Raw genomic sequence first — 9,326 nt, 5'->3', positions numbered from 1 at the left:
CATTTGATTTTGTTTAAAATTAACAACATCTAAAGAAGTGAGTTATAAATACAGTAAATGTGCTTTAAATTAGCATGTATCCAGTAAGACCGGTAAATCCAATTTTTTTTTTAATGCAGATTGCTGACAGCATTTGCCATGCTCAAACATTAAACCCGGTTATTGTAAGGAATTATTTTTTTGGTCCCAACCTGATTTTTTCTGATAAATTAGGGTTTTAAATTTGATTTAGATGTCCCAAATTTAGCTAAAATTATAAACCTTGTAAATAAATAGCAATGGAAACTTATTTAGTGACCTCCTGAGGTTGACCATCACCATTTTGTGGTATTTTTTGGCATGGGGGGGAGAGAAGCCTTTTTTTTTTTCTTTTTTTTTTGTAGGCCATACTTTGTATGTTTTGTCATGTATGAGCATCTTTGTCTCACACTTCTGTCACGCACTGAGCTAGTCATGATCTCATCAACTGAGCAGTAGACACCACTGTATTATTTTCAGCAACGGGTCAGAAGGTTTGCTTTGACTTCCATCCTCTTCGTCGATGGAGTTATGTATGGCTGGCGTAATTACACAGAGACTCAAAGATCTGTCAAGAGTCATTAAGAGAGGTTGATTTGTCTTCTTTCTGCCTGACAACAGGAAGTACACGTTTTTTTTCTTACACAGGATGTGGTATCAGACATGCAAGTGTAAGAGGAAGAGGGGAGGGCTGGGAGAGAGTGCACATTATCTTTTTTGTCTTTTCTTTGAAAAGTTGGAACAGGTGCTTCTAAGATTTATGGTCTGATTTTTAATGTAATACTCTTTTTATTTATCGGTGTTTCTTTTCATAAGCACATTTGGAGATGCTTTGAGAGAAGAGAAGATGGAACTTGAAGAGACGGAGGTTGCTACATCACCTTCCTGGTATGACTTTTTCACAGATCATCAATAGTTGCTCAAACTAAAAATCAAAGACATTTCGGTGTGTAACTGTCATTCTGATCAGCTGTAGTGGCCTAGAAATTCACTGTAGTTTTTAATAACTGAACTAACAGTTAATCATTTGGATTATATATCCTAAGATAATGCATTCATGTCGTTTTCAGTGTCATACTTCCACTTTATTTGATTTTTATTCAGGTCTCCTGTATCTAGAGACAGGCTCCTCACATGCGCCAACCTGTCAGATATCACAGGGGTAAGTTTAGTTTTGGTCATAAACCTTATACATATTTTGATGGACAGACCTTAAACTGTAGGTCTTGCTCCTTTGAGAAACACCAATGTATTATCTGTTGGTTTCTGAGCAGAAGAAAAGAAAACAAGACCCAAGTAGTGATGCTGAGAATTCAGCCCGAATCTTGGAGGACTGTGTAAGTTGTTATCTATGATATAAGATGCAACATGCCTGATCTAAGTATGTTGTAAATCATTTTGATATTGTCTTCTAGAGTGCTAAATGTTTGAATGTGATTGTTTGAGCATCTGTTACAAAAACAGCCACAATATTTCCTGTTCGTCTGTCTTTAGATGATCTAAAGAGGATCTACTCAACGGTTAAAGTTCCTCCCTATAAGCTTTAACTTAATCATTGATTTTGTATGAAGATGAATGTACATTGGTTGAGGGGTCTGACATGGTTAAAGTGGTCTACATGTTTGTGCTCTACACCAAAACTTGTTGAGACCAGGTGACTCCATAACAATCCATGGTTTTCCTGGTCTGTTACAAGACATCTAGAAAAGAGCACTCATCTTTCAAGAGAAATGAAGGAGGGTTACAGTAAAAGAATGAAGCAAGTTGTGCTCAGCTGTGAGTGAAAAGCTGACAAGAAAAAACAGCTTTACAACTCAGTTTCCTGTCTCAATCCGCTACATCCTTTGAATGATAGCGGTTCAATCTCACTTGCTGTTGTCGTTGTTTCTTCAAATACTGGCACTTTTGATCCTGTGTGGCCTTTTAGAAAAAAAACTCTCACACTAATAAAACAGTGAGATGATGAACAGGTCAAAACTGTTAATGTAAGGTGGGAATACAACACGGCTTGAATACTGTAAAAAAACAATTGGAGTCTAGGACCAGAACCATATGTTTTCCAAATTGGGTCTGATCATAGTCTGTGGTGGAAATGACGTTGTGGAAATAGTTTTGCTAGGGCCAACTTTATAGAATTTAATGTATCCTAAATACACTGTCATTCACACTTTTTGAAAATTTGACAAAATTACAGCTTGATTGGAAAGGACGCAAAAAAAAAACAGTACTGTGATATTCATTGTACATGGTTCATATTCCATATCAAGCTCTTCACTGACAATGCATTACTTTTAAAAGTAACTTTCCCCAACACTGCTGACAATGTCATTTCCTTGGTAACAAAATTCAGAAGTTGATCAAATTTATTTTAATAAATAGTACAATTTTACAATTACTTTTTTTATTTTATTTTAGTAATGAAGTCTTGGTCTATGGCAAGGGTTAAACTGAGCAAAAAAAAGAGAAAAGATCATATCAAATATAATATATAATATATATTATAATAATAGATAATATAAAAAATATCGCTTTGGATAAAAGCGTCTGCTAAATGACTAAAAGTAAAGTAAAGTAAAGAAAAGAAATGATGAATGCTGGAAAATAATCATAATATAGCAATGGTTAATAAAAAAGTGGCTGTAGTTGAAAAAACACCTACTCGCTGATTTGTGAGTGACAAACTTTGTGTTCTGTGTTATTGTTCTGTTACTGATGTATTTACTGATATTTGGTGGAGTAAACTCAAATAGACTGTATAGGTTTAGTGCTTTCATCTGCTTGTGGTTATATGCTTGTGCTGACATCTGTGCTACGCTACACGTCTCTTTCAGGAAGACGATGACTTTCCCATCAATGACCACATGCAAGATTCAGAGGTACAGAAATTAATATGCATCCTTGTTCTAGTACATTTCTGCTCAGCACAGTAATGGCCTATAAACTTTTACATCATGTCAAAACATCATGATCAAAGTCTGATAAAGCTCAAATTTCATTGCTGAACTGTCAGTTAACTTTCTCAGTTTCAGTGAATGCACATTTAAACATCCGCTTGTTTTAATGATACATTAAAACATAACATGATACAAGTAAATTTTACGTTAAAAAACGCTTATTCTCTGCTGTTGGCCTCATATTAGGGTCCATGTAACAAAAGAGTCAAACCAGTAGACAAAAGTGCTTCAGTCACTGGTATTATAACACCGGTGAAGACCCCTGCACTGAAACGCTTGGGCCAGTCCATACAGGTACAATAAACCCCTTCATGCACTCACTCGGCTTTTCTCATCCATCTCATCCAGCCAAAATGTTTTAGCTTCTCTTAATTGAACTATCATCAACAATAACAACAAGAACTAGATTTTTGAGGGTTTTTACAGGGAGATTGCATACTATCCCAAATCATAAGAGCCTAACTCCAAGCCCTTAGCCTTTGTATGAGTAATAATAGTTATGTACACCTTATCAAGCACTATTTGACTAACAGAGAACAATATGTATTGTTATTTAAAGCATATATAAAAATAATTTCAATACATATGAATATATATATATATATATATATATATATATATATATATATATATATATATATATACTAAGTATGTGTGTGTGTGGGGAAATGTATATTTATGTATATGTATATTAATGTATATTTATTTTCATCAGCGTTCTATCAGTTTCCGGACAGAGGCCCGTCCGTTGCCTCCAATGCCAATAAGAACACGTCAGAAGGCCTCTTCATTTCCACGGCGGCGGAGCAGCCAGCTGTGGAGTGATACAGTTGACAGTCTGAGCCACGAGCTCAGTACCAAAGAGATCAAGCGACAAGAGGTGTGAAAAGCTGCTTGAATTAACACCACATAGAAATGCTTCGTACTCTTTAAAGTTAATTTTTTGCATGATTTAATTCAATTCTTTATTAATTAAACTTTTAATTGGTTAAATTTCCCATATTTGGGCTTTAATTTAAAGCAAAAAACTGGTAGTTTTGGCTCATGTACCTTAATACCTTTATAAAGAGCTTTCAGCTGCCCAACTCTGTCTTCACTACCTTAGTTGTGAAACAGGAAGTGAGCTGGTATACGAGGCCATGTTCTCTATTTCAGAGTCAGAATTTCCTCTGAAATGCTCCACCACACACTGCCAAAACTGACTGATAACTTGTGACAGTAGCGCAGTTATAAAAGTGTGCACATTTGTGGTATCTTCTATTTATGCAAGGCCTCATGAGGTTAGAAGTACCTGCACAGTTTTTACCCTTCATTTATGTATTATTTACCTCTTTATTTTCTTCACCTGCAGGTAATCTATGAGTTAACCCAGGGTGAGAAACAGCTCATTGAGGATCTAAGTCTAGTGAAAAAGGTTTGTGCAGAAATCAGCAGGTTTGTTTCTACTGTCTTTATAGAAGTGAATTTAATTTCGACTGTCCTGACAGGTGTACTATGAACCCATGCTGAAATTAGACATCATGACAGAAAGTGAGCTGGGACAGATATTTGGAACCCTTGATTCTTTAATACCACTTCATGAAGGTAAATGTCAGTAAACTCTTTGTAGTTGTTTCTTTGAAACATAATAATGTAGTCACAATTATTTACCGGTGCATTTAGATCTGTTAGCTCGTCTCGAAGGCCTTCGTGGAGCAGAGAAGACTGTGCAAGAGGTCGGCCTGACCATGATGGACTGGGTCAGTCTTATATTAGACAGCCTACCAACATGTAAAGATAATAACAAAACATTGTTGTAGTCCTTAATAATAACTGGCTCCGTTATTATTGATGCAACTCTAAAGGCCCGTTCACATTGAGGATGATAACCAAAACTATAAAGTTTCAATTATCGTTCAAATTCTATGAGAAAGGGAAAGTATGGGAGCACCATTTCCGCCAGGGATTAAAAAAAATAAAAAAGGTAATTGAAACTTTTTGTCTCACAATTTTGAGTTTATAAATCACAATTCAGACTTTTTTCTTACAATTTTAGGGGGGGGAATTGCAATAGAAAAGAAATATAGAAAATAGAAATTGCAATAGAATAATACTTTTATACGTTACGTTTTATACGTAATACGTTACTTTTTTTTTAAATTTTGTGGCAGAAACGTGCTTCCATAGGGAAGTCTACATAACAGCTACAGACACAGATAAACAATATCACTGGAATTGCTATCAGAATGTTTTATTTTCCTGCTGATGAACAATAAAAGCAATGACCAATCAGAATACACCCAACTTTAAAAAAAACATGAACATTTAAAGCAGCAGACAACAAAATGGCAGCTTGCACTTATAATAAATAGAGGGATATCTGAAGTTTATAACTGAATATAACTGAAGTCTTATTTATAGTAATAAATAAAATGTTGTTCTTGGTGTGAACAGGCCTTAAAAGTGCACCCACCCAGCATTTGAGTGGGTTATAAGCTCTTTTCTGTCTTTCCATAGTTTCCCTGTCTGGAGGCGTATATCACATACTGCTGTAACCAGGTTGGGGCAAAAGCTCTACTCGATCAAAAGAAACAGGACCGGCGGGTTGAGCATTTCTTGCGGCTGTGCCAGGAGTCGTCCTTCAGCAGAAAGCTGGACCTGTGGAACTTTCTGGACTTGCCTCGCAGCAGGCTGGTGAAATATCCTCTGCTGTTAAAAGAGATTCAGAAGAGCACTCCACCTGAGCATCCAGACGAAGAAGAGCTGCCACAGGCAGTGAGTTGAGATGCTTCCACATATATACTAGCATTGGATATGGACCAAAGTTACTCGTTTCGTTCCTGATTAAATGATTCATACATAGGTTTGTGCCACATATTTTTAAGTGGGAGAACTTGCACAATTGGTGGCTGACTAAATACTTTTTTTCCCCACTGTATATGGGAGAAACAATAAGGGTAGTATGCTAGGTTGTTATTTTGAATTCATCAAGTCTTTTTTTTTGGTTCAGGGTTATTGTTAACTAATGTTTTTGCAACTAACTGAAATAAGCTGAAGTACTAAAATTAGTAAAACTAAAACAGAAATAAAAATAAAGGTAAATTACTGAAACTTTAACTGAAATATTGCAAATACTACAATAGTATATAAATAATACTAAAATAACAGTAATTTAGTTTCTGTTTGAATCAGTGTTTTTAAAGGTGAAAAACTGAAGAAAAAAAGAAAATTGTAATACAAGGTTAAGATGCAGTGGAGCTACCTTTATCGTTGCCTGTAAACAATCGGTTGAGTGATTCAATTATTTACTTTTCAAGACACTGCAACCAGCATATCCTTGTATTTCTTGTTTCCTCAGATAGAACTAATCCAAAGGATTATAACAGAAGTCAATCTTAAAACTGGAGAGGCTGAGTGTCAGTTTTACAGACGGGGTCTGTGCTACTCAGAAGACAGCCAGAGGGTTCCAGAAATCCAGGCATCTCGTTTTTTATACTGCCATGGTGAACTGAAGAGTACTAAAGGACAGGTAACTGCATATTTTTCATTTGAATCTACATTTTATCTTTTCAACAAATGTATAGCAGATCATTGCAGTTTTTTCAGTGTTTAAACTAAAAGCAATCCACACAGATATTTTACTTCTCATTTCTCCTCTCTAGAAGCTGCACGTGTTCCTCTTTGAGCTGGTATTGGTTTTGACCCGACCAGTGGCACAGGACAGGGAAGGACCAGCACAGTTCCAGGTGTATCGTCAGCCCCTCCCAGCTGCTCACCTCCATCTGGAAGACCTACCTGATGGAGAGCCAAGCAGCTCTGGATCCTTTCGTGGGGCTTTTACGGGCAATGATAAAGGTAGTGGCATTGCATCTTACACTTGTACTCTTTTTTTTTCTTTCAGTTTGCAAGCATATGACGTATGTGGGATTGCAATAAAATGATTACTATTGAATTTGAATAAACATTTTTTAGTTTAACATCAAGTGTTTAATTTCTTTTTACTGTGTGTTACATTTTTAGATTATTATATAATATTCAGTATTTTAATATTTATTTTAAAATAATATCTAAAAAATATATATAAATATTATTTATCAGTTGCTTAAAAAAATAAGAAAAATTAAGGTGACCGGGTTTTTTTTTTCTTTCAGTTTGCAAGCATATGACGTATGTGGGATTGCAATAAAATGATTACTATTGAATTTGAATAAACATTTTTTAGTTTAACATCAAGTGTTTAATTTCTTTTTACTGTGTGTTACATTTTTAGATTATTATATAATATTCAGTATTTTAATATTTATTTTAAAATAATATCTAAAAAATATATATAAATATTATTTATCAGTTGCTTAAAAAAATAAGAAAAATTAAGGTGACCGGGTTTTTTTTTTCTTTCAGTTTGCATGCACATGTCATGTAAAGGATAGTAATTAAATTATTAAAATGGAAGAGATTTGAATTTGAATAAACCATTTTTTTTCTTGCAATAAAAAAAGATTTAAATTTACTAGTGATTAAACATTATTTTAAAATGGTTACAGTCATATCAATGATTTTGTTTGACAAAGGTGTTGAATTAAATTATTTTCACAGGCAACCTAACCTAAATTGTTACATTTTTCAATAGTAATTTATAAATTTTTTGGTATTTAAAATGTTTAGCATTTTAAAATCTGTTTTAAAATAATTAAAAAATAATAATATGTTATAATAAGTTTGATTTACTATTGATTTTATAATGAATGCATTAGAGGCTTAAATTTTTTAACTGTTTTAGTTTTTTTGTAATTCTACATGCTTTTTATTTGACATTGGAGGTGTTCTAATTGCTTTCGTTTCATTCTAATTCCACATTTTTCTTCTAACTCCCTCCCAGTGAAGAACTGTTTTCGTGTGAGCACCACAGGGCGCTCCAAGTCTCAATCCCACAGCCTGCAGGCTAATGACTCCTTCAATAAGCAGCAATGGATTTCATGTCTGCGCCAAGCAATGGTCCAGTCACGGGACAGACAGGCTCAAACCAGCCACTGCAAACCCTCTGAGCATTTAAGCCCTGACCCTGCCCTCTATAACAACATCGCTGAACTCAACCTTAACTCTGATGTGGAGATGCCAGACACATAGACCAGGGCTACCGGTGCTTTCCAGTTCAATGGTTCATTCACAAAGACAGGATTTCCCTTTTATTGTGACCATGACAGCTAACTTTCTCAGGACAAATGAGATCACACAGTTGCTGTCTCACAACCTGTCTAGAAACTGTGAGAATAAGGTCATGTAGCTATATTTGTATACTTCATATGTGGATGTTTGTTGCTGTCAAATTTCTCATAAGGGGAGGATTTTTTATTAGATTTATGCTTCTTGCTTAACCGGTTTTATTGGAAAATATATATATATATACCTGATGGAGAGCCAAGCAGCTCTGGATCCTTTCGTGGGGCTTTTACGGGCAATGATAAAGGTAGTGGCATTGCATCTTACACTTGTACTCTTTTTTTTTTTCTTTCAGTTTGCAAGCATATGACGTATGTGGGATTGCAATAAAATGATTACTATTGAATTTGAATAAACATTTTTTAGTTTAACATCAAGTGTTTAATTTCTTTTTACTGTGTGTTACATTTTTAGATTATTATATAATATTCAGTATTTTAATATTTATTTTAAAATAATATCTAAAAAATATATATAAATATTATTTATCAGTTGCTTAAAAAAATAAGAAAAATTAAGGTGACCGGGTTTTTTTTTTCTTTCAGTTTGCATGCACATGTCATGTAAAGGATAGTAATTAAATTATTAAAATGGAAGAGATTTGAATTTGAATAAACCATTTTTTTTCTTGCAATAAAAAAAGATTTAAATTTACTAGTGATTAAACATTATTTTAAAATGGTTACAGTCATATCAATGATTTTGTTTGACAAAGGTGTTGAATTAAATTATTTTCACAGGCAACCTAACCTAAATTGTTACATTTTTCAATAGTAATTTATAAATTTTTTGGTATTTAAAATGTTTAGCATTTTAAAATAATTAAAAAATAATAATATGTTATAATAAGTTTGATTTACTATTGATTTTATAATGAATGCATTAGAGGCTTAAATTGTTTAACTGTTTTTGTTTTTTTGTAATTCTACATGCTTTTTATTTGACATTGGAGGTGTTCTAATTGCTTTCGTTTCATTCTAATTCCACATTTTTCTTCTAACTCCCTCCCAGTGAAGAACTGTTTTCGTGTGAGCACCACAGGGCGCTCCAAGTCTCAATCCCACAGCCTGCAGGCTAATGACTCCTTCAATAAGCAGCAATGGATTTCATGTCTGCGCCAAGCAATGGTCCAGTCACGGGACAGACAGGCTCAAA

General features: G+C 34.1%; 1 protein-coding gene across 2 annotated transcripts; it reads left to right on the top strand.

Moving 5' to 3' along the window:
- Window positions 1-709: 709 nt before the first annotated feature.
- Window positions 710-8,325, top strand: arhgef3l (Rho guanine nucleotide exchange factor (GEF) 3, like). 2 transcript variants are annotated; one of them, XM_016283111.1, is made up of 13 exons: window positions 710-906; window positions 1,123-1,180; window positions 1,293-1,355; window positions 2,850-2,894; window positions 3,159-3,266; window positions 3,688-3,852; window positions 4,324-4,386; window positions 4,460-4,556; window positions 4,635-4,711; window positions 5,469-5,726; window positions 6,310-6,480; window positions 6,614-6,806; window positions 7,831-8,325. In XM_016283111.1, the coding sequence occupies exons 1-13, from the start codon at window positions 866-868 to the stop codon at window positions 8,076-8,078; spliced, it is 1,587 nt and encodes a 528-aa protein (XP_016138597.1). In that variant the 5' UTR covers window positions 710-865; the 3' UTR covers window positions 8,079-8,325. The 2 variants fall into 2 exon arrangements, with proteins under 2 accessions (XP_016138597.1, XP_016138598.1); XM_016283112.1 differs by lacking the exon at window positions 3,159-3,266.
- Window positions 8,326-9,326: the final 1,001 nt, after the last annotated feature.

The sequence above is a fragment of the Sinocyclocheilus grahami genome, unplaced genomic scaffold (assembly GCF_001515645.1).
Source record: "Sinocyclocheilus grahami isolate Dianchi unplaced genomic scaffold, SAMN03320097.WGS_v1.1 scaffold170.1, whole genome shotgun sequence".
Lineage (NCBI taxonomy): Eukaryota > Metazoa > Chordata > Actinopteri > Cypriniformes > Cyprinidae > Sinocyclocheilus > Sinocyclocheilus grahami.
Note: the sequence above shows the minus strand (reverse complement) of the source record. Positions and strands in the feature narration are given on the sequence as shown.

What these genes read in the sequence shown, in the direction of transcription:
- arhgef3l (XM_016283111.1), top strand. Translation starts at nt 866, where the DNA reads ATGGAACTTGAAGAGACGGAGGTTGCTACATCACCTTCCTG. An exon ending in AAGAAGAGCTGCCACAGGCA is followed by an intron (nt 5,727 to 6,309) that starts GTGAGTTGAGAT and finishes TTGTTTCCTCAG; the next exon opens with ATAGAACTAATCCAAAGGAT. An exon ending in TGAAGAGTACTAAAGGACAG is followed by an intron (nt 6,481 to 6,613) that starts GTAACTGCATAT and finishes TCTCCTCTCTAG; the next exon opens with AAGCTGCACGTGTTCCTCTT.